The 24,967-nt window shown below is 43.1% G+C and overlaps 1 protein-coding gene and 1 long non-coding RNA gene across 6 annotated transcripts in view; one reads left to right on the top strand and one right to left on the bottom strand.

Annotated features, from left to right (window-relative positions):
• ATF6 (activating transcription factor 6) overlaps nucleotides 1–24,967 on the top strand; it is a 568,366-nt gene that overhangs the window by 463,994 nt on the left and 79,405 nt on the right. Inside the window, exon 16 of one of the 5 annotated variants that reach the window (XM_063940276.1) lies at nucleotides 4,905–5,069. The exons of the other annotated variants lie outside the window; for them this stretch is intronic. Within the exon in view, the coding sequence (XP_063796346.1) occupies nucleotides 4,905–4,921 (17 nt within the window). The 3' untranslated portion in view covers nucleotides 4,922–5,069. Of the gene's footprint in view, nucleotides 1–4,904; nucleotides 5,070–24,967 lie in introns of those variants that run through there. 5 annotated transcript variants of the gene reach the window in all.
• The window catches only part of LOC134957987 (uncharacterized), a 197,425-nt gene that overhangs the window by 163,213 nt on the left and 9,245 nt on the right, over nucleotides 1–24,967 (bottom strand). The gene's annotated exons all lie outside the window — the stretch shown is intronic.

The raw sequence follows: 24,967 nt of genomic DNA, 5'->3' as shown, positions 1-24,967 counted from the left end.
ACAAGGGGGTCTCTGCTGTGGTGGCTGCAGAGTGCTCATCTTCAAGAGGGCCGCAGATTCGGCATACAGGACTGGGTCCTGGTGACCACGGATGCCAGCCTTCGAGGCTGGGGGGCAGTCACACAGGGAAGAAACTTCCAAGGACTATGGTCAAGTCAGGAGACTTCCCTGCACATAAATATTCTGGAACTAAGGGCCATTTACAATGCCCTAAGTCAGGCAAAACCCCTGCTTCAAAACCAGCCGGTACTGATCCAGTCAGACAACATCACGGCGGTTGCCCATGTAAACCGACAGGGCGGCACGAGAAGCAGGACGGCGATGGCAGAAGCCACAAGGATTTTCCGATGGGCGGAAAATCACGTGTTAGCACTGTCAGCAGTGTTCATTCCGGGAGTCGACAACTGGGAAGCAGACTTCCTCAGCAGGCACGACCTCCACCCGGGAGAGTGGGGACTTCATCCAGAAGTCTTTCAAATGATTGTAAACCGTTGGGAAAGGCCAAAGGTGGACATGATGGCGTCCCGCCTAAACAAAAAGCTAGAAAAGTATTGCGCCAGGTCAAGAGAACCGCAGGCGATAGCTGTGGACGCTCTAGTGACACTGTGGGTGTACCGGTCGGTTTATGTGTTCCCTCCTCTTCCTCTCATACCAAAGGTACTGAGGATAATAAGGAGAAGAGGAGTAAGAACTATACTCATTGTTCCGGATTGGCCAAGAAGAGCTTGGTACCCGGAACTTCAAGAAATGATCTCAGAGGACCCATGGCCTCTACCGCTCAGACAGGACCTGCTGCAGCAGGGGCCCTGTCTGTTCCAAGACTTACCGCGGCTGCGTTTGGCGGCATGGCGGTTGAACACCGGATCCTGAAGGAAAAGGGCATTCCGGAGGAAGTCATTCCTACGCTGATTAAAGCTAGGAAAGAAGTAACCGCAAACCATTATCACCGCATATGGCGAAAATATGTTGCGTGGTGTGAGGCCAGGAAGGCCCCAACGGAAGAATTTCAGCTGGGCCGTTTCCTGCACTTCCTACAGTCAGGGGTGACTATGGGCCTTAAATTGGGTTCCATTAAGGTCCAGATTTCGGCTCTATCGATTTTCTTCCAGAGAGAACTGGCTTCACTACCTGAAGTTCAAACTTTTGTTAAGGGAGTGCTGCATATTCAGCCCCCTTTTGTGCCTCCAGTGGCACCTTGGGATCTCAACGTGGTGTTGGATTTCCTAAAGTCACATTGGTTTGAAACACTTAAGACCGTGGAATTGAAATATCTCACGTGGAAAGTGGTCATGTTGTTGGCCTTGGCTTCGACCAGGCGTGTATCAGAATTGGCGGCTTTGTCATGTAAAAGCCCTTATCTGATTTTCCATATGGATAGGGCAGAATTGAGGACTCGTCCCCAATTTCTCCCTAAGGTGGTATCAGCCTTTCATCTGAACCAACCTATCGTGGTGCCTGCGGCTACTAAAGACTTGGAGGCTTCCAAGTTGTTGGACGTAGTCAGGGCCCTGAAAATTTATGTTTCCAGGACAGCTGGAGTCAGCAAGACTGACTCCCTATTTATCCTGTATGCGCCCAACAAGTTGGGTGCACCTGCTTCAAAGCAGACTATTGCTCGCTGGATCTGTAGTACGATTCAGCTTGCACATTCTGCGGCTGGACTGCCGCATCCTAAATCAGTCAAAGCCCATTCCACGAGGAAGGTGGGCTCTTCTTGGGCGGCTGCCCGAGGGGTCTCGGCTCTACAACTTTGCCGAGCAGCTACTTGGTCGGGGTCAAACACATTTGCTAAATTCTACAAGTTTGACACCCTGGCTGAGGAGGACCTTGAGTTTGCCCATTCGGTGCTGCAGAGTCATCCGCACTCTCCCGCCCGTTTGGGAGCTTTGGTATAATCCCCATGGTCCTTACGGAGTCCCAGCATCCACTTAGGACGTCAGAGAAAATAAGAATTTACTCACCGGTAATTCTATTTCTCGTAGTCCGTAGTGGATGCTGGGCGCCCATCCCAAGTGCGGATTGTCTGCAATACTTGTATATAGTTATTGTTTAACTAAAGGGTTATTGTTGAGCCATCTGTTGAGAGGCTCAGTTGTTATCATACTGTTAACTGGGTATAGTATCACGAGTTATACGGTGTGATTGGTGTGGCTGGTATGAGTCTTACCCGGGATTCAAAATCCTTCCTTATTGTGTCAGCTCTTCCGGGCACAGTATCCTAACTGAAGTCTGGAGGAGGGTCATAGTGGGAGGAGCCAGTGCACACCAGTAGTCTAAAGCTTTCTTTATAGTTGTGCCCAGTCTCCTGCGGAGCCGCTATTCCCCATGGTCCTTACGGAGTCCCAGCATCCACTACGGACTACGAGAAATAGAATTACCGGTGAGTAAATTCTTATTTTTCTTTTATCTGAGCACCATTAGAGTGGTGGTGCTGTTTTGACACGTGCGGACATTAAAGCTTTGTGTGATGTTTATATCGGGTAGATAGTGAGTGATTTGTTGCTGGTTAATGTTCTTACAGTAATATGTAATTTTTTGTGGTAAAACATAGTTTTATTGACTTCTGTGTTTGTTATTGTACCTCAGAAGAGAAATCCCTTTAGCTGCTTCCATTGGTATTAATAAAGTTCTCATCTGCGTAAGATAACTAATATCATGGGGCAGCATGGATGATGTAATGGATAGCAATACTACCTGGGTTAGATTTCCACCACAGCCCTAACTGTGTTGAGTTTGTATGTTCTCCCCGTGCTTGTGTGTTTTTCCTCCAAGTACTCCGGTCTCCTCCCGCAATCCAAAAACATTCTGGTAGGTTAATTGGCTTCTGACAAAAAATTATTCCAGTGTGTCTGTACATGTTATGGGGACTATAGATTGTAGGCTCCACTGGGGCAGAGATTCATGTGAGTGGCCAAATATTCATTGTAAGTATTGCGAAATATGTATGCGCTATATAAATTACTGGTAATAAATACTCTAAGAAATAGCCATGTAATATTTACTGAATACATATTTATTAAATTAAATAGTATGTATAGAACAACCTTCATAATTGAGTAACGTGTATTTTGTGGCATTTGTCTTAGATCGCATTGCTACTATAAGAACATATATGGGTTGGTGAAAAAAGGCACACTATTGTCGAGATTCAGTTAACCGCAAGGTTCTATTTTAGGGGAATATCCTATTAGCCCCAGTAAAACATTGGGTTCGAAAAAGTATGTTTTTCTCGATTTTTTTTTTCCAGTGTTTCACCATTTTATTTTTTTTGCAGACTGTCCTGATTGATCGCCTGTAAAAAAAAAAAAAAAAAAAATGCCCTTTCTCCCGAAAACGTACAGGTACAGTGAAACTTGTGTGTTTTCTGTAGAAACAGTCCCGTTTTCACATGACAAGGGGCTGTTTCCAGGGATTTGGTTTTGCCTGCCCGAGGCAGGTGAAACAAAATCCCTGATAAACCGCATCTCGTGCCGGCTTATCGGGGCTAATAGGATATCCTCCTTAAGGCCCGTATTCACGGGCCTATGTGGGAGAGATGTGTGCTGAGCATGCGGGGGGAGACAGGGGGGCCGCTCATTTCACCCAGCGGGTGAAATGAGCGACCTGCTGGATTGGCCTGCATGGCAGGCCAATCTAGCACCAGCGATAGCGATGCGCGTGGCTGCGCATCGCTATGGCTGTGGGGGGTACACACGGAGCGATCATGCTTAAAATCTAAGCAATCTAGTCAGATTGCTTAGATTATCGCTCCGTGAGTACCCCCCTTTAGCCTTGTATGCTAATGTAACACTGGTTATTTGTGCAAGAGACCTTGCAGGTGTTTGTTCGCAACCTGTAGAGGTGCGAGCAAAAAAGTAAGGATTTTATCTCCCATAATTTCCAGCCATGTGCGCAGCATGTTGGAACCTTGCACTTAATTGAAACACCAAATAATGGCAAAAGATAGCCCATCAGTAAAGAGGTTATTCAGCAATGTTAATTTTCTCCCATCTTCTCCAGAAGATTTAAGTTGCAAAGTCCCTGTAATGGCATCATTTTATTTTCTTTTTATACATATCTAGCCATTGGTAACTGTGTTTATCAAATAATACACAGAAGCAGTACACAGCCACGTGCTCCCAACCTGCATTGAAACCATACTTATTTGCAGCCTGATTGCACTATAATGAGAGCATATTAGAGGGTATCAGGCAAAGTTCCACTAGGGATACAGACAACAGTATTCTTAAGATTTGTGGTAAAAACAAAATGGAACAAAAACTATTATTTGTTCTATTTTGTAGGGCAGATATGGCTTTTTTTTGGGAGGAAATGCTTTCTTATTTCATTATAATTACAAAATGAAACTGAAAGTACCCCTAGATATAAGACTGGCACCATTATTAAGCAAATGTAGGCGTGTGACTAGGGTTCCAATTTTAGTGGTCATTATGTCACTCCTCCAGTGTTTTCAATATCACTCATTCAGTGTTTTAAATGCTCCTGCTGCACCCAAACACATAGCATCAACCAGTAACATGACCTAGAAGCAATCACCAGCTTCTTACATGTAAAGAGTTTGGATGCTGCTCCTCAGTGTTCATGTGTAATTGGTAGAGTGGTGCTTCTCTATATCTTGCATCCAAGTGCCACTCTCCTATTCTGAGTATCAGAGGTTGTCACATCCTGCCCACTAAAGTAAAAAGCAGAGGCTCGGCACATCTTTATTTACATGTTACATTACACAAGTATAAATTTTGCACAATGTCATATGCTGTAATGCACCACTAGTCATAATAATAAAAAGTGGCCCATCCTTATTTAGAATCTAAGAGCATTTGATTGATTTTTATCCAGTTTCCCTCGACAATTTCCAAATCCCCCATATTTCAAGGGACTTGGGCAATAATTACTTAATCTCCTAGGTTCAGCAGCCTTATGAATTTCAGGGAGTCCTCCTGGAAGAAGAGGTCACCCTCCATATCTCTCCAACTTTCTTGGAGGTGGATGCGAGTCTTGATGATGGGATTTGTGATGTACAGTATAACATCTTCAAAGGCCTGCAGCATTATCACAGTGTCTTTAACGTCCCCGACAATATGATGGCAAGTATGACTGACTCATTTAGGCTATATAGTTTATTAATTTTTTTATTTTTTATTTAATTATTTATTAATAAACTATATAGTTTATTTTTTTATTTTATTTTATTGATAATTGATTACTTATGTCCGTAAAGAGAACATACAATAAATCTGTCTTCCATGTAAGATTACTAAACAAACATGTTCAAAATAGTTTACCAAGATCTGCTGATAACAGAAATTTAAGAAATTTCTTTCCAACACTTTCTGCACCTTCCAACCGTCCTGATTTCTGGGAACTGTTCCAGCTTCCTATGGACGGCACATTCATCCCAATTTACTGGAGGTATGTACCCTACCTCATACTGCATACATTGCATACGCAATAAAATGGTGTTTTCGTGTGAAAACGCCAGCAAGAGGCATGGCCACACAGGTGTCCTGATTCCAAAATCAACAATGTTGGGAAGTCTGCGTTTTGCCAATTGTACTGTTCCCACCATATGTGTTAATAAAGCCGATGTGTCTCTACAGGTTTGTCTAGGTTCTCCTTAATTTTCATATTTATTTTTAATAGTTTTTGGTTTAGTTTATAGTTCTTTTTCCAAGGAAGTGTTAATGTACAAAACCTAATTAAATCAATGATTTTGGTATGCTAATATAGCTGAAGTAATAACTGGAACAGAGAGTGCAATGTAATTTGACATGATATTGTTGGTGGTATGCCATTTATGCCCAAGGAAAAACTAAGTTGGATTCTTGGTATTCATTTTCCAGTAATAACATTCTTCCATTTGATTATGTTGTTTAAATGAATTGGGCAAACCCTATTACTTTAATGTTTGTTTGGCAGCTGTGAGTTACACATGTAAACAATCCTACTGCACTAAGTTCTTCAGCCTTTCTTGTATCTTTCAAAGTGTTATATGTGTCCCTACATTTTAACTGCTGGGTTCCTTTTCCGTTCATTATAAAAGGCTTTCCTCACTACCAGTTGTGTTTGTATGCAATTAGGTAAGCATGAAAATTCATGGCAGAGTGTTAGGTTTCCATCTTTAGATGGTGTTTGGCGCACTCTATTATGTGCAAGCTGCAATAGTTCTTTTTTTGCCAGATGCACATAATTCATGTGACGTGATTTATTGATCATCCTTTGTAATAACATAGCTTGAGCACGTTATTGACCTCTTACTTTTTAACTCTTGAATCTACTTACAACAGCTCTCTCAACCTTTTCTAACCAGTGTTCCCCATGTACATTGCATCTGGAAAGTATTCACAACGCCTCACTTTTTCCACATTTTGTTATGTTACAGCCTTATTCAAACTGGAATAAATTCAATTTTCCCTCAAAATTCTCCACACAATACCCCGAAATGACAAAGTGAATGCAAATTTATTAAAAATAAAAAAACTAAGAAATCACATGTGCATAAGTAGTCACAGCCTTTGCTCAATACTTTGTTGAAGCACCTTTGGCAGCAATTACAGCCTCAAGTCTTTTTGAATATGATGCCACAAGCTTGGCACACCTATCTTTGGCCAGTTTCACCCATTCCTCTTTGCAGCACCTCTCAAGCTCCATTAGGTTGGAATGGAAGCGTCGGTGCACAGCCATTTTCAGATTTCTTCAGAGATGTTCAATCGGATTCAAATCTGGGCTCTGACTAGGCCAGTCAAGGACATTCACAGAGTTGTCCTGAAGCCACTCCTTTGATATCTTGGCTGTGTGCTTAGGGTTGTTGTCCTGCTGAAAGATGAACCGTCGCCCCAGTCTGAGGTCAAGAGCTCTCTGGAGCAGGTTTTTATCCAGGATGTCTCTGTACATAGCTGGGTTCATCTTTCGCTCTCTCATGACTAGTCTCCCAGTTCCTGCTGCTGAAAAACATCCCCACAGCATGATGCTGCCACCACCATGCTTCACTGTAGGGATGGTATTGGCCTGGTGATGAGCGGTGCCTGGTTTCCTCCAAACATGACGCCTGGCATTCACGCCAAAGAGTTCAATCTTTGTCTCATCAGACCAGAAAATATTGTGTCTCATGGTCTGAGAGTCCTTCAGGTGCATTTTGGCAAACTCCAGGTGGGCTGCCATGTGCTTTTTACTAAGGAGTGGCTTGCTGCAGAGATGGTTGTCCTTCTGGAAGGTTCTCTTCCCTCCACAGAGGAATGCTGTAGCTCTGACAGAGTGACCATCGGGTTCTTGGTTACTTCCCTGACTGGGGGTTCTTCTCCCCCGATCGCTTAGTTTATACGGCCGGCCAGCTCTTGGAAGAGTCCCGATGGTTCCAAACTTCTTCCATTTCTAGATGATGGAGGCCACTGTGCTCATTGGGACCTTCAAAGCAGCAGGATATTTTTCCTGTACCCTTCCCCAGATTTGTGTCTCGAGACAATCCTGTCTTGGATGTCTACAGACAATTTCTTTGACTTCATGCTTGCTTTTTTCTCAGACATGCACTGTCAAGTGTGGCACCTTATATAGACAGGTATGTGCCTTTCCAAATTATGTCCAATCAACTGAATTTACCACAGGTGGACTCCAATTAAGATGTAGGAACATCTCAAGGATGATCAGTGGAAAGAGGATGCACCTGAGCTCAATTTTTAACGTTATGGCAAAGGCTGTGAATACTTATGTACATGTGATTTTAGTTTTTAATTTTAAATAAATTTGCAAAAATCTCTAAAAAAAAAAAAAAAACATTTTTCACGTTGTCATTATGGGGTATTGTGTGTAGAATTTTGAAGGAAAAAATGAATTTATTCCATTTTGGAATAAGGCTGTAACATAACAAAATGTGGAAAAAGTGAAGCGATGTGAATACTTTCCGGATGCACTGTAATGCCATGAGTTTTATTTTTTGTAAAGCACATGGGATTGTCAGTGTGGTTAGCTAAAGGTCTAGCTGCACAGGAGATTCAAGATGGGTCGGACGCCACAGGGAGGGCTGGTCAGACTCTGCTGGTAGGAGATGGAGTGGCTTGGAGCACAGTATGGCAGCTCAACAGGTTGCCCTGACGTTAGGAAAGCCAGCAGCAAAAGATTGAACAGCCAAACCACTGCAGCTGTGATTTGGAGAGGCAGATTCCGTGATGTGTGGCAGAGCTTAGGCTACCAGGCCACGCACCCGAGATTATGTTGCATATACCTATGGTATTAAAAGGCGTATTGGTGGCATAGTTTTCTGCCATGTCCTTAAAATATTCCTGTCTTATACGGGTGACCATTCTGTGGCTCTTGTCCGACTTGGGTGCTGTATCCACTGCATTGATGACTTTGGCAGAAGAAAGTCACAGAATACATCAGATTTCCAGAATTTTACAGCGTTTTGAATTGGAAGACAAAGTAAGGGACGTATTTGGCTCCGGTTACTGCCACTATAAAGACAGCACAAAATAAAATTGCAGATTTTTTTTTTTTTTTTTTTTTTTTTTTAGAAAACCTACACATACTCTACAGTAGAATCCTGATTTTTACTCTTTTGGAAAGGTGGATTATTGGCGAAAGAAAAACAAAGTATTTTTTTATGGTGTTTAGAAGACGAAAAAAATCATGTTTGGTTCCTTATTGAAATTTCATTAAATACAACTGCTTTGGCAATTTAAGTTAAAAAAAAAAGGCATGTTTGAATTAGTAAAAAGACTAATGGTATTTTCTGAAAAACAAAGTATAATTTCTGTGGGTAGTGCATATCATTGATATTGTTACAATGTCATGAACACTAATGTCGAAAAATGGACTCCGCACAAGGGTGAGACAACCCCTAGCAGCTAAGGGGTTAAGTGTTTTCTTCTTAAACTGTCTTTGCCTTTACTTACATTTTTCTTTGGCAATCAACAATTCCCAGCTTGCCCTGATGCCAAGACAAGTTGGCACTTGAGTTTCTCCAACTATCAATTTATTTCAGCAGTCATGGTTAACAATCCAACCATTCTGGGAGCTGTCATTTTCCAGAGACCAAATACCATTCCCATTGTCCTAGGGTTTGAAGAAGAGCCCAGTTACTATTGGCAATAGGGCTCATTATACTCAGGAGGTAGTGCAGTTGACCTGGAGTTGGCTGGAATCACTGCGGGTACCCCCTGTATGATTTCAACACAGCATGCTGGCAAAGCTCAGCGCTTGTTTATTCTGGTTTATTCTGAAATTGTGGGACCCCACATTGTTATTTTTCTTCCTGATTTTGGGGTAACCAGCATTAGGCTGGAGGTACCAGTGCTGGTTAAAAGGTGGGGGCGGTTGACCCAGACACATGTTTTTGTGTTGTTGTTTTTTTGTAACATGCAGAAGTAGGCAGACAGCGTCCATCTACATCTCTGACATCAGAAAATCATTCAGTTGGAGGAATTGTTGATTAGTTGTTTGGTCTGAAGAAAATATTAGATTGTGTATGTAGGGGGTTTTCTGCCCTCTTCATTCATAAATACAGTGCTTACCTCTCCTGAAGCCCAACCATCTTTGAGCCAACACAGGGGTTAATATAATAAGCCGTGGATGGAGATAAAGTACCAGCCAATCAGCTCCTAACTGCCATGTCACAGGCTGGGTTTGAAAAAATGCCATTTAGGAGCTGGTTGGCTAGTGCTTTAACTTTGTCCACTTTATCTACACCCAATGCTTAGTAAATAGACCCCATAGTCAGTCCTCTGCCTGCATCTTGTCCCATCCATTATTGCATTTGAATGAAAAGCAATACACTGTTCAGATCTAATGATGTCCGCAGCATGATGCTTCAGTGGGGTACAGATTTAGGGTAGGGACCATGTCTTCCACCCCAAACATGGCAGCAGCTTTTGGGACAGGTATGCTCCGGTATACTGTAAATACACTTTGGTAGAACGTAGAGAAATTGATTAAAGATGGAACACTAGATATACAGGTTGAGTATCCCTTATCCAATATTTAGAATCACACACTTTTGGTTCCTCTACTGAGATAATGGCACATATATATGTATATTTCATATCTATATAATATATTTATATATACATATAATATATATGTCATTATCTCAGTAGGGGACCCAAAAATGTGGGATTTTGGATAAGGGATACTCAACCTGTATGTCCAAATGTAATAACCTGTGAGTTTCTGCCAGTGGTGAGGTTTTGGTGGTGTAGGTACGATATTTAATGTGGCAAACTTTTAAAAGGCAAAGCCAAGGTGGTTTTAGCGTTAAAAAAAATTCCACTGTCAATCTACCTGAACAAAAAAAGCCACAAAGGTTGACTTAGTTTATCAGCCACAATACTCCCATGTATCAAACTGCTGGGGCGTTATGCCTAGATCTTTTGCTGCACAGCTTACACTTACCAATTTCACGAGTTTAGTATGCGTGAACAATGCCAGAATCCCGGCTTGCAGATGGCCGGCGGGGGGGTCGAGCGGAACAAAGCCCCTTGCAGGCTCTGGATCGGTGGCAAGCTACGCCCGCCACAGGTTATATTCCCGCTCTATGGGTGTCGTGGACACCCACGTGTGGGAATAGTCACTGTTAGTTGGCATGCCGACTGTCGGGACTGTAAGGGGACAGGATTCCGGTGTCGGTATTGTGACCGGCGGTCTCCTGACCGCCTCCCAATTTCCCCCCTCTCCTCTTCCTTTTGGTGTGTGTAATAGCTAATCTCCTGCCAAAAATTATTTGGTAAACACCTTTATTCCTCTAATTTTCTCATTCATATTGTGATGTTAAGAGGATTCGAAAAGATTATATTTCATGCTGGCCGCAGTCTGCTAGTGCACAGGTTCTCAAACTCGGTCCTCAGGACCCCACACAGTGCATGTTTTGCAGGTCTCCTCACAGAATCAACAAGTGAAATAATTTGCTCCACCTGTGGACCTTTTAAAATGTGTCAGTGAATAATTAATACACCTGTGCACCTGCTGGGTTACCTGCAAAACATGCACTGTGTGGGGTCCTGAGGACCGAGTTTGAGAACCACTGTGCTAGTGGATGGGAAACGTTTTTTGTTTTTGTTTTTAAGTTATCCCTCATCAGTAAAGGAATGGAACATGACACACACTGTCTGGCATGCAAGAGTTTGGTTTCCTTACACTTTATATAATAATAAATATATATATATATATATATATATATATATAACAATAGGTGAGCTGAGGGTTGAGTCAACACCCTGTGTTACAAAAGACATAAAATGTATTATATATACATAAAAACAAGTTCAAAGTCCATGGTTCATTTGTAAAATGAGTAATAAGTCGCTCCACACTTAGTGTATTTCCGTTTAAGATGTCGAAGACAATGGTAGGTGAATCTCTACAGTCTCCTTTTTTTCCTCAGTATATATTCAGAGGTGACATCATAAAGGAAGAACAGGAATACCCAACGCGTTTTGTCTTATTATAAGACTTCATCAGGGGTACATCTTAATTGCATGTTAAGTATTATCAAAAATAAGCGGATATGAATACCCGACACAGCGATATAAAAAAAAACTTAGTATCAGAGGGGCTTTCTATTTGAGTCGTCCGCCAATCCTCATAGGTCGACTACTTGAAAGTGAAATCTAGATACTCAGGTGTAGCAGGAATTCACTTAGATGAGAACCTTTAGTGGATCAGCAATGATAGCCTGGTCTCTGATTACTCACAGACATGTGGGTCGACTGTCTTTGACAGCGTGGCCATTGAAACCACTATCCTCAGGTCAAGAGGATACTTTCAAACAGTTTCAGAGCAAGGAAACCTTCCTTAGCTCGCATTTATCACCAAATATGGCAAGCCTATATTCATTGGTGCAGTGAAAGAAAATCTACAGCCACAACACACTGGATATGCCCAATCTCACCAGATCTGGGAAGATATGCAGTGTTGGGCCTGGTGAGTACTTGGATGGGGAATATCTGCAAACACCAGGTGCTGTAGGTGAATGGGACCCTAACATTTTTTTAAATGACCAACTTACAGGATGTGCGTACCTTTTTTCCAGGGTATGCTGCGCATTCAAGCTTCGGTTGTTTTTCCTACAATGCCGGGGGACTTGTTTAGTCCTGAAAGTCCTTCAAGTTGCCCCATTTGAACCACTTAAAAATATGGATTATAAATGGTTGACAACTAAAGTGTCTTTTCTACTGACTAAGTCGTCAGCTAGAAGAATATCAGACTTAGGGATTGTCATATTGTTCCTCATTTATGATTGTTTATCCAGATAAAGTAGTTCTCCGAACTAGATCTGGGCATCTTCCTAAGGTGATGACTAAGTTCCACCTTAACAAAGGAAATATTGTCCTGGCCTTTTAGGGTCTGGACCTTTTCTGCGGGAGATACATCGCCGGACGTGATCCGTGCATTTAAGGATCTACATGGATTGTACCAGTGTCATCAGAAAAGCATAGTCTCTTTTCATTCTCTATGGATTTCATAAGAGAGGATGACCTGCTGGTAGGCAGACACTGGCAAGATGACTTCGAATGACGAAGCATATTTTCAGGCTTATCTCCCTGTTCCAGCTAATGTCTCTGTTCACTATACTCGTAAGGTAGGTCCTTCATGGGCAGCACAATGTGGTGCTTGAACAGATATGTAAGGCAGCCATATGGTCTTCCGTTTACACATTTATTAAGACATTATGCCTTGGATACCTTCGCCTCTCACGATGCTGAATTCGGGCGAAGGATTCTCCTGAGCATCAGGAGCGTCCCCACCACTAAACTGCTTTGGGAAATCCCATTGTTATCCTGTGGATAACGTGTGGACCCTGCCGGAGAAATATACGTTATGGTAAGAACTTACCGTTGATAACGGTATTTCTCCTAAGTCCACAGGTTCCACAGGGATCCCACCCTGACGCGTCTGGTTTGCGGATACTTTTTTACTCACTGACCTCTTCCTTCTTGTAAGGAAGGGTGTGCATGTGTGTTCTTCTCGCCTGATTAGGGTTCTACATAATGCTCCTGTCTTGAGCTTTGGAATACAACTGATTTGCCTGAGCCAGGGGGCGGCGATATATGGACGGGCCCGTTACATGCTGGGAGGCTGGAAAGCTTTGACTGATTGGTGCAAATCCGCTGTCGCTCCATCATATCCTATTGTTATCCTGTGGAACCTGTGGACTTAGGAGAAATACCGTTATCAACGGTAAGTTCTTACCATAATGTATATATTCTGCATATGGTAGGTTGCATTGGTGTAGAAGGGTGGTATGGTGAGAAGTTGACAAATAAAGCATTGTAGGTGGCCAAAACAGATTCAAACTGCTGTTGGCTTTGTTTAATATCCAATATATTTTTTCCTTGTTGAATGCTTCATCAGCGATTTGGCATCCATCTGCAGCTATTTATAGAGCTTTAATCATGGACAAATCAAATAAGATCCTTATTGTATTCAGAGACAGTACATGACAGACATGTATTCTAATTATGACACTTATAAGAAGTTGGATGGTGAATGGGTGCAAATTTGCGAACATCCTCACATATACTCCATGTTAATTGAAGAGTTTATCATTATTGTTTTGATATCCGTATTCTTGGTGCTTAGAGTGTGCACTTGCATTTTCTTTTTCGTGTATGGCACTACATGTCTCAGCATGGTAGCACCTCTTACTATGTTTAAAATTAGGGTGTGCAGTCCAAGCCCCCCTCCCACCACCCTTTTCCTCACTTATAGGAAGTTGCCAGGCAATGGTTCCTCAAGCTAGGTACACACTATACAATTAACTGGCAGATAATCTGACAGATCTAGCTGGTTGGAATAAAAATTTGGTAATGGATGAGAGCAAATGACAATCGACCATTTGCTCCCAAACACTGGAAACCGGACAAAAACTGTCAGTCATCAAAGTTAGTTAAATTTGTGTTTAACTAATTTGTATGAAAAGGTTTTATTTGTTTTCCATTGTTTAAGAGCAAATGGTCGATTGTCATTCACTCTCATCCATTACCAAATTTTCATTCCAACCAGCCAGATCTGGCAGATGTACCTAGCTTTAGGCTAATGGTGCCCATACACTTGTGCGATGCCCAGTGACGCGACATCATGGGGTATCGCACCGGCAGTTCGCATCTGAACTGCCAAAGTGATTACCATGCGATCATGCGATAGATCGCATGGACATCACGTGATGGGCACGTCACCGCCGAATGGGAGTGGCCTCTGGCCGCTCCCGGCGTGTGCACATCGCTGTGCGATATATAGCATGTGTTTTTAAAAACACATGCGATCGGATAAATATTAAGTGCAGCACATACTATCTTGAGATGTGAGATTCGACCGGCGTGCCCACGCATCGCGTCGAAAGGTATCTAAAATGTGCATGCAATCCTTCGATTTCTCTCACAGATTCTGTCGAAATCGAAGGTTAGCACAGATTATCTCACAAGTGTATGGGCACCATTAGGAGCCTTTTATCAAGGTTTTATGCAAAAGCTACAGTTTGAGTGGCTTTGTCTTATTTAGTATTGATAACCCAAAAAAATTAAAGACTAAATGAAAATGTCAACAAATAAAAAGTAATTTCTATAATTAAGAAACAAAATATATAAAATCAACTGACATTCCCTAGCAAATTAAAAAGAGTAAATAAAACACAAATAAAGTAAATAACCAGCAAAGTAAAATAAGGTTAACGCTTGTCTGACCATCTCGCCACTCAGCTGCAAAAGGCATTAAAGGTTTAACCATTGAATACCTTGTTTATTTGTCCTGATTTACTGTCTTTTTTTTCAGTAGGTAATTTCTGTGTTCAAGTAGACCTTTTTGTTTTTAGTTTTTATTTATGCATATGTGTTATATATGTGTTTTATATTACAGTATGTACTTTCTAACAACTTCTGACGGTGAGGCAACTGAAAATGTTAAATGCAGGAAGTAACATGTGAAAAGATAAATTTGCAGTATATTTTGTACAAGATGTCTGGAATGTTAGCAAAGCTTTACAGTTTTAGACCATTACCATTATTACCCCTGGGAAGTAGAAGGAACCACATTCTCTTACTGTTGGGCTGATTACTACACTTTAGGTTAATTGAGTCCTGAGAAGTTGACCCTTGGAAGCCATTCTTTTTCAGTTCTCTTTGAGCATTGCAGACTATAGTTGTAGGTCATTATCATTCCCAACAAATGTGTCATATAGAGAATTTTCCAACTTCTTATTTCAGCTAATAAGTCAGTTTTGTTTATTTTATCTTAAGCAGAATTCTTTTATACTTCTATAATGTTTTGTTTCTTTCCAAAGTAACATGAAAGAATTGTAATTGAATACAATTAAAGGAGAAGAAACATTGGGATCGAAAAACTGACTGCTTTCTCGATGTTTCCTGATGTTTTCTCGAAAAAAAATATATTTTCTATCGAAAACACACAGGTTCAGTGAAACCTGTGTGTTTTCCGGAGACATAGCCCCATTTTCGGCTATGAGGCAGGAAAAACAATCTCAGATAAACCGTGGCTTGCGCTGGGCGCGACAATTACCCTCCGTCACTGACCACGGGTACTGTAGTTGAATTCCCCCTTAGCTTTCTAACAGATTTAGGGGGATATTCAATTATCCGCAAATTCGCGGCAATTTTGCGCCCGAAATTTTTTTGCGGCAATCGGCCGAAAATTGCTGCGAAAACGTTTTTCGACCTATTCAATTCCGACCGGGTTTCACGTGAAAATTCTTGCAGTGAAAAGTGCAGGTGAAAATGGGGAAATCAGCCTGTACCCCAAAAAATGCTAAACTAACATAGGAAAACAGAAGAGAAGTGTGTTAGAGATAACATTAGAGCGTTTTTGGGGACTTAAATTGTGTGAAATGGCTGTTATATGCATTTTTTTTTAAATTCAAAAAAATTATAGAAAGCAATTTTTTTTGAGCAAAATAAATGCTCTCATTAAATTTTGGGTACATGAAAATGGGTATAAGTATATATTTGGGTCATTTTAGGGTACTTTAAAAAAAAGTGGAAACAGACCGATTACTCCCATCTGCAAGCCTAAAAAAACACCTGTCCCACTCATAAAGCACCCCAATATACCTGTCCCATACCTTGAACCCCAAATTCCATGACTTTTTACTTTTTCACCCCAAAAATGACATGTCATTATTGGCCAATTAAAAATAATTAAAAACTTCAACGTGCCTAATTAGTCATTAAGGGGGGTGTCCCAGGAGTTCTGTACCATATCCAAACATTTTTACCTTAAAATAGTGACTTTTCCCAACTTTTCACCTGCTTCAAGGAAGGTGAAGTGAAATTAGTGAAAAAATGATCACCGATAAGTTTTCACGGAAAATTGAATAGGCTGTAACTGCGTTTCACGTGAAAAGTCCGTTTTTTCACCCGAAAACCGGACTTTTCACGTGAAAAGTTCGTTATCACTGCTAATTGAATATACCCCAATATGCGTTATGTAACTGGAAGTGTTTTAAGGCAAAATTAGCAGTTGTATTGTAAATGTGGCAATCATTAACTCTACTGGAACAGTGTATTAATTTTTTTTAATTCTTGGAAAGAGCTTAGTTGGCTAAATACAATGTTACGGTCAAATAAATATTCTATTACATGGCCAATAAGTCGCATTTTGTTTTTTGTTTTTTGCCAGATGAGAATTCATCTTGGCCCAAAAAAACAATGGTGAGACAGAACAATATAGAAATTGTAATAGCTTTTTCTATTGAAGCAACTGCTTAGGCCAAATGTTATATGCATAATGTGTGTGACCTATTATAGGTATCATGGCACATGATTATTATATGATTATTAGGCACTATAAAATAATATTTAATTGACTACCAACTAATATATTTTTTTATCTTGCTGTTATTGCTAGTATTGTTTTATACAACTCCTTGATTTGGTTTTAATAAAAATGTACTATATTTAAAAGGGATGTACACAATTTATTTATTTATTATATATATTTTCATTTATGTACTACAGGATGTTTGTTACTACATTTCCTGCTTCTTCCTGATAAGAAAAATAAATCATATTTTAAATAAGGAACCAGCCATATACAAAAATCTGGTAAAACAGCCCATAAAATATGGAAAAAAATTAAAACCTTTGTAACACTGTAGGGAACCGGACCCCGTTTCTTGGGGTAGATGGCAGCCGGCAGCAGCTGAGAAGTCATACAAGTACAGTTCTTATGGTGCAACTGGCCACAACCAGTTTTATTAAACAGAAAACAAAACAAACATCAAAAGAAAATACCTTGCCTGTCCGGCACTAACTAAACACAAGACGTTCCTAACTGTCTCTAAACAAAAACACAGAGTTCTCCAGTCAACACTGTTTGGCTCACTTGTATAAGGAAGCGTGTTTCTCTCACAGAGATCCTGCAGTCTTCCCAGGCAGTCTGCACACACTAATCAGGCTAGCAGCCCTATAACCCACTTACACAGCTGAAACCCTGATAAGCCCTCTGTGAGGCCAAAGACCCAAACTGGGCCCAATGTCTGGAACTTGCCCTATCTCTCTTTTAGGGCCCTTATCCAGCTTTTCCAATAAACTGAAAAGGTTCTGACAAAACAAAACATTTTCCTAATACATGTAAGACAAGAACCTGGGACAAACATACCTGCCCTCAAACACTATTCCAGTGTTCTTGTCACACCTTTTATACTGTAGGATTAGAAATAATTTGTAATTCTCAAAGCACTTACCATGCTAAGCAGCCCTTTCCTTTCCACTAACCTAGAAACATAGAATTTGACAGCAGATAGGAACCACTTGGCTGCCCCTTTTTTGTTCTTTAGGTAATCTCAACCCTTTTTGAACCTTAATTCTTTGTTAATTTTTTGTAAGCCAATTCATATGCCTATCCCAAGCATGTTTAAATTGCTCTACAGTCTTTGCCTTTACCACATCTGATTGGAGGCTATTCCACTTATCCACTACCCTTTCTGTGAAGTAATTTTTCCTTAAATTTCCCCTGAACCTGCCTCCCTCCAGTTTCAGTGTATGTCCTCGAGTTCTAATACTTCTCTTCCTTTGAAGAATGTTTCCCTCCTGAACTTTGTTAAAACCTTTGGTATATTTGAAAGTTTTTATCATGTCCCCCCTTTCCCTTCTCTGCTCCAAACTATACATGTTAAGATCTTTTCTCTGACGTCCTAGTGGATGCTGGGGACTCCGTAAGGACCATGGGGAATAGACGGCTCCGCAGGAGACTGGGCACATCTAAGAAAGATTTAGGACTATCTGGTGTGCACTGGCTCCTCCCCCTATGACCCTCCTCCAAGCCTCAGTTAGATTTCTGTGCCCGGCTGAGCTGGATGCACACTAGGGGCTCTCCTGAGCTCCTAGAAGAAAGTATAGTTTAGGTTTTTTATTTTCAGTGAGACCTGCTGGCAACAGGCTCACTGCAACGAGGGACTAAGGGGAGAAGAAGCGAACCTACCTAAGTGGTGGTAGCTTGGGCTTCTTAGGCTACTGGACACCATTAGCTCCAGAGGGATCGAACACAGGACCCGACCTCGTCGTCCGTTCCCGAAGCCGCGCAGCCGTCCCCCTTACAGAGCCAGAAACAAGAAGGTGGTCCGGAAAATCGGCGGCTGAAGACTTCTGTCTTCTCCAAGGTAGCGCACAGCACTGCAGCTGTGCGCCATTGCTCCTCATGCACACCACACACTGCGGTCACTGATGGGTGCAGGGCGCTGGGGGGGGGCGCACTGAGCAGCAATAATAACACCTTGGCTGGCAAAACTAACACCATATATAGCCCCAGAGGCTATATAGGTGTATATTAACCCCTGCCAGAAACAATAAAATAGCGTGAGAAAGCCCGCCGAAAAAGGGGCGGAGCCAACTCCCTCAGCACACTGGCGCCATTATTTCCTCACCGCTTCGCTGGAAGGAAGCTCCCTGGCACTCCCCTGCAGTCCTGCACTACAGAAAGGGTAAAAAAGAGAGGGGGGGCACAATTTAGGCGCAGTATATATATATTATAGGCTGCTATAGGGGAAAACACTCTGTATAGTGATATCCCTGTGTTATATAGCGCCCTGGTGTGTGCTGGCATACTCTCCCTCTGTCTCCCCAAAGGGCTTTGTGGGGTCCTGTCCTCTGTAAGAGCATTCCCTGTGTGTCTGCTGTGTGTCGGTACTGCTGTGTCGACATGTATGATGAGGATAATGATGTGGAGGCGGAGCAAATGCCTGTGAATGTGATGTCACCCCCTACGGGGTCGACACCAGTGTGGATGGACTTATGGAAGGAATTACGTGACAGTGTCAGCTCCTTACATAAAAGGTTTGACGACATAGGACAGCCGGCTACTCAGCTTGTGCCTGTCCAAGCGTCTCAAATGTCATCAGGGGCTATAAAACGCCCGCTACCTCAGATGACAGATACAGATGTCGACACGGATACCGACTCCAGTGTCGACGATGATGAGACGAGTGTACCCTCCAATAGATCCACCCGTTATATGATTGAGGCTATGAAAAATGTTTTACACATTTCTGATGATACCCCAGGTACCACAAAAAAGGGTATTATGTTTGGTGAGAAAAAACTACCAGTAGTTTTTCCTGCATCTGACGAATTAAATGAGGTGTGTGAGGAAGCGTGTACTTCCCCAGATAAGAAATTGATCATTTCTAAACGGTTAATGGCTGCGTACCCTTTCCCGCCAGAGGATAGGTCACGCTGGGAAACACCCCCTAGGGTAGATAAAGCATTGACACGCTTATCAAAGAAGGTGGCACTACCGTCTCCGGATACGGCCGCCCTAAAAGAACCGGCTGATAGAAAGCTGGAAAGTACCCTAAAAGCTATATACACACACACTGGCATTATATTGAGACCCGCTATTGCATCAGCTTGGATGTGCAGTGCTGCTGCTGCGTGGTCAGACTCCCTGTCGGAAAACATTGATACCATGGATAGGGACAATATTTTGCGAACGATTGACCATATAAAAGACGCGGTCTTATACATGCGTGATGCACAGAGGGATATTTGCCGGCTGGCATCAAAAATAAGCGCTATGTCCATTGCCGCCAGACGGGGGTTATGGACTAGGCAATGGTCAGGTGATGCCGACTCCAAGCGGCACTTGGAAGTTTTACCCTATAAAGGGGCGGAACTTTTTGGGGAATGTCTTTCAGACCTCGTTTCCACAGCTACTGCTGGGAAATCGACTTTTTTGCCACAGGCTACCCCACAGCAAAAGAAAGCACCGTATTATCAGGTACAGTCCTTTCGGCCCCAGAAAAATAAGCGGGCTAGAGGCTCATCCTTTCTGCCGAGGGGCAGAGGAAGGGGGAAAAAGCTGCAGCACACAGCTAGTTCCCAGGAGCAGAAGTCCTCCCCTGCGTCCGGTAAGTCCACAGCATGACGCTGGGGCTGCTCAGGCGGAATCGGGAACGGTGGGGGCACGTCTCAGGTTTTTCAGCACACAGTGGGCTCTCTCACAAGTGGATCCCTGGGTCCTTCAAGTAGTATCTCAGGGGTACAGGCTGGAATTCGAGACGTCTCCCCCCCCGCCGTTTCCTAAAATCTGCCTTGCCGGCAACTCCCTCTGCCAGGGAGGCAGTGTTGGTGGCTATTCAAAAACTGTATTCACAGAAAGTGATCGTCAAGGTACCCCTCCTTCAGCAAGGAAAGGGTTACTACTCCACAATGTTTGTGGTACGGAAACCGGACGGTTCGGTGAGACCCATCTTAAATTTAAAAACCTTGAACACTTATATCAAAAGGTTCAAGTTCAAGATGGAATCGCTCAGGGCGGTTATTGCGAGCCTGGAGGAGGGGGATTACATGGTATCCCTGGACATCAAGGATGCGTACCTGCATGTCCCCATTTACCCTCCGCACCAGGAGTACCTCAGATTTGTGGTACAGGACTGTCACTATCAGTTCCAGACGCTGCCGTTATCCACGGCACCGAGGGTCTTTACCAAGGTAATGGCCGAAATGATGATACTCCTTCGCAAGAAGGGAGTTTTAATTATCCCGTACTTGGACGATCTCCTGATAAAGGCGAGGTCCAAAGAACAGTTGATAGTGGGGGTGGCACTTTCTCAGGAAGTGCTACAACAGCACGGCTGGATTCTAAACATTCCAAAGTCACAGCTGGTCCCGATGACACGTCTTCTGTTCCTGGGAATGATTCTGGACACAGACCAGAAAAGAGTGTTTCTTCCACTGGAAAAAGCCGAGGAATTGTCATCTCTGGTCAGAGACATTCTAAAACCAGGAAAAGTGTCGGTACATCAATGCACACGAGTCCTGGGAAAAATGGTAGCTTCGTACGAAGCAATTCCATTCGGAAGGTTCCACGCAAGGACGTTCCAGTGGGACCTGTTGGACAAATGGTCCGGGTCCCATCTCCAGATGCAACAGCGGATAACCCTATCGGCCAGAACCAGGGTGTCGCTGCTGTGGTGGCTGCAGAGGGCTCATCTACTAGAGGGCCGCAGATTCGGAAAGGCAGTCACAAAGGGAAGAAATTTCCAAGGACTGTGGTCAAATCAGGAGATTTCTCTTCACATAAATATCCTGGAGCTAAGGGCCATTTACAATGCCCTAAGCCAGGCAAGACCCCTGCTTCAAAACCAGCCGGTACTGATCCAGTCAGACAACATCACGGCGGTCGCCCATGTAAACAGACAGGGCGGCACGAGAAGCAGGATGGCGATGGCAGAAGCCACAAGGATTCTCAGATGGGCAGAGAATCATGTGTTAGCACTGACGGCAGTGTTCATTCCGGGAGTGGACAACTGGGAAGCAGACTTCCTCAGCAGGCACGACCTCCACCCGGGAGAATGGGGACTTCATCCAGAAGTCTTCCAAATGCTGGTCAACCGGTGGGAAAAACCACAGGTAGACATGATGGCGTCCCGCCTCAACAAGAAGTTGAAAAGATATTGCGCCCGGTCAAGAGACCCTCAGGCGATAGCGGTGGACGCTCTAGTGACACCATGGGTGTACCAGTCGGTTTATGTGTTTCCTCCTCTACCTCTCATACCCAAGGTACTGAGAATAATAAGAAGGCGAGGAGTGAAAACCATACTCGTGGTTCCGGATTGGACAAGAAGAGCTTGGTACCCGGAACTTCAAGAGATGCTTACAGAGGACCCTTGGCCTCTGCCGCTCAGACTAGACCTGCTGCAGCAGGGACCCTGTCTGTTCCAAGACATACCGCGGCTGCGTTTGACGGCATGGCGGTTGAACACCGGGTCCTGAAGGAAAAGGGTATTCCGGAGGAAGTCATCCCTACCCTGATCAAAGCCAGGAAGGATGTCACCGCAAGACATTATCGCCGCATTTGGCGAAAATATGTTGCTTGGTGTGAGGCCATGAAGGCCCCGATGGAGGAATTTCAACTGGGTCGATTCCTGCACTTCCTGCAAGCAGGGGTGACGTTGGGCCTCAAATTGGGGTCCATAAAGGTTCAGATTTCGGCTCTGTCGATTTTCTTCCAAAAAGAACTGGCTTCACTGCCCGAAGTTCAGACTTTTGTCAAAGGAGTACTGCATATTCAGCCTCCTTTTGTGCCCCCAGTGGCACCTTGGGATCTCAATGTGGTTTTGGCACTCCTGAAATCACATTGGTTCGAACCACTTAAGACTGTGGATTTAAAATATCTCACGTGGAAAGTGGTCATGCTGTTGGCCTTGGCGTCGGCCAGGCGGGTTTCAGAATTGGCTGCTTTGTCTTGTAAAAGCCCTTATCTGATTTTCCATATGGATAGGGCAGAATTGAGAACTCGTCCTCAGTTTCTCCCAAAGGTGGTCTCAGCTTTTCACTTGAACCAACCTATTGTGGTGCCTGCGGCTACTAGGGACTTGGAGGATTCCAAGTTGCTGGACGTAGTCAGGGCCCTAAAAATTTATATTTCCAGGACGGCTGAAGTCAGAAAGACTGACTCGCTGTTTATCCTGTATGCACCCACCAAGCTGGGTGCTCCTGCTTCTAAGCAGTCTATTGCGCGCTGGATTTGTAGCACTATTCAGCTGGCTCATTCTGCGGTAGGCTTACCGCAGCCTAAATCTGTAAAAGCCCATTCCACACGGAAGGTGGGCTCATCTTGGGCGGCTGCCCGAGGGGTCTCGGCTTTACAACTTTGCCGAGCAGCTACTTGGTCGGGGGCAAACACGTTTGCAAAATTCTACAAATTTGATACCCTGGCTGAGGAGGACCTGGAATTCTCTCATTCGGTGCTGCAGAGTCATCCGCACTCTCCCGCCCGTTTGGGAGCTTTGGTATAATCCCCATGGTCCTTACGGAGTCCCCAGCATCCACTAGGACGTCAGAGAAAATAAGATTTTACTCACCGGTAAATCTATTTCTCGTAGTCCGTAGTGGATGCTGGGCGCCCATCCCAAGTGCGGATTGTCTGCAATACCTGTACATAGTTATTGTTACAAAAATCGGGTATTGTTGTGAGCCATCTCTTTAGAGGCTCCATTTTGTTATCATACTGTTAACCGGGGTTCCTATCACGTGTTATATGGTGTGATTGGTGTGGCTGGTATGAGTCTTACCCGGGATTCAAAAATCCTTCCTTATTGTGTCAGCTCTTCCGGGCACAGTTCCTAACTGAGGCTTGGAGGAGGGTCATAGGGGGAGGAGCCAGTGCACACCAGATAGTCCTAAATCTTTCTTAGATGTGCCCAGTCTCCTGCGGAGCCGTCTATTCCCCATGGTCCTTACGGAGTCCCCAGCATCCACTACGGACTACGAGAAATAGATTTACCGGTGAGTAAAATCTTATTTTAGCCTTTCCGGATAAGTTTTGTGATGTAGGCCATGCACCATTTTAGTTGCCCTTCTTTGTACACTCTCTAATATATTTATATCCTTCTGGAGATATGGTCTCCAGCACTGGACTCCATATTCCAGCTGAGGCCGTACCAATGACCTATACAGTGGCATTATCACTTCTTTTTTTTCCTGCTACTGATTCCTCTCCCTATGCAACCAAGCATCTGACTGGTATTTCTCATTGCTTTGTTGCATTGCTTTCCTGCCTTTAAGTCACTTAAAATAGTAACTCCTAAATCCCTTTCCTCCTCGGTAGTTTCCATTATAGTACCCTTGATACTATATTTAGCCTTTGGGTTTTTGAGACCCAAGTGCATGATTTTGCATTTTTTAGCATTAAACTGTAGTTGCCACGTTCTTGACCATTTTTCAAGCCTAGCTAGGTCATCAATCATTTGTTTTACCCCTCCTGGTGTGTCTACCCTGTTGCATATCTTTGTATCATCTGCAAAAAGGCATACTTTTCCTTCAATACCATTTGCAATGTCACCAACAAAGATATTAAAGAGAACTGGTCCGAGTACAGATCCCTGGGCTACTCCACTGGTAACATTTCCCTCCAGATTGCACTCCATTTACTACAACTGTCTGTTTCCTATACTGCAACCAGGTTCTTATCCATTTAACTGTTTTATAATCCACCCCCACGCTTTCAAGTCTATTTAGCAGTCTGCGATGTGGGACAGTGTCAAATGCCTTACTAAAGTCTAGATATGCTACATCTACAGCTCCCCCTTGATCTATTATTTTCATCACAGAGTCAGAAAAGTCAATAATATTTGTTTGGCATGATCTCCCACCTGTAAATCCATTCTGTTTTGGATCCTGTAAGTTGTTTGATTTAAGATACTACACAACTCTTTCTTTTAATAGTTTTTCCACTACTTTCCCTACTACTGATGTAAGGCTTACTGGTCTGTAGTTACTTGCTTCTTCCTTGCTTCCGCTTTTGTACAGTGGAACTACATTCGCTGTTTTCCAGTCCTCTGGAATGGCACCTGTATTTAGTGACTGGTTAAATAATTCTGTTAATGGTGCCACCAGCACATCTTTTAGCTCTTTTAGTATTCTTGGGTATATCCCATCTGGCCCCATTGATTTATCCACTTTTAGTTTTGAAAGTTCTCTTAGGACCTTCTCCTCTGTAAATGTAGTTTCATCTACCTTATTTTTATGAA

This window comes from Pseudophryne corroboree, chromosome 9 (assembly GCF_028390025.1).
Source record: "Pseudophryne corroboree isolate aPseCor3 chromosome 9, aPseCor3.hap2, whole genome shotgun sequence".
Lineage (NCBI taxonomy): Eukaryota > Metazoa > Chordata > Amphibia > Anura > Myobatrachidae > Pseudophryne > Pseudophryne corroboree.
This window is presented reverse-complemented; position numbering and strand designations above follow the sequence as displayed.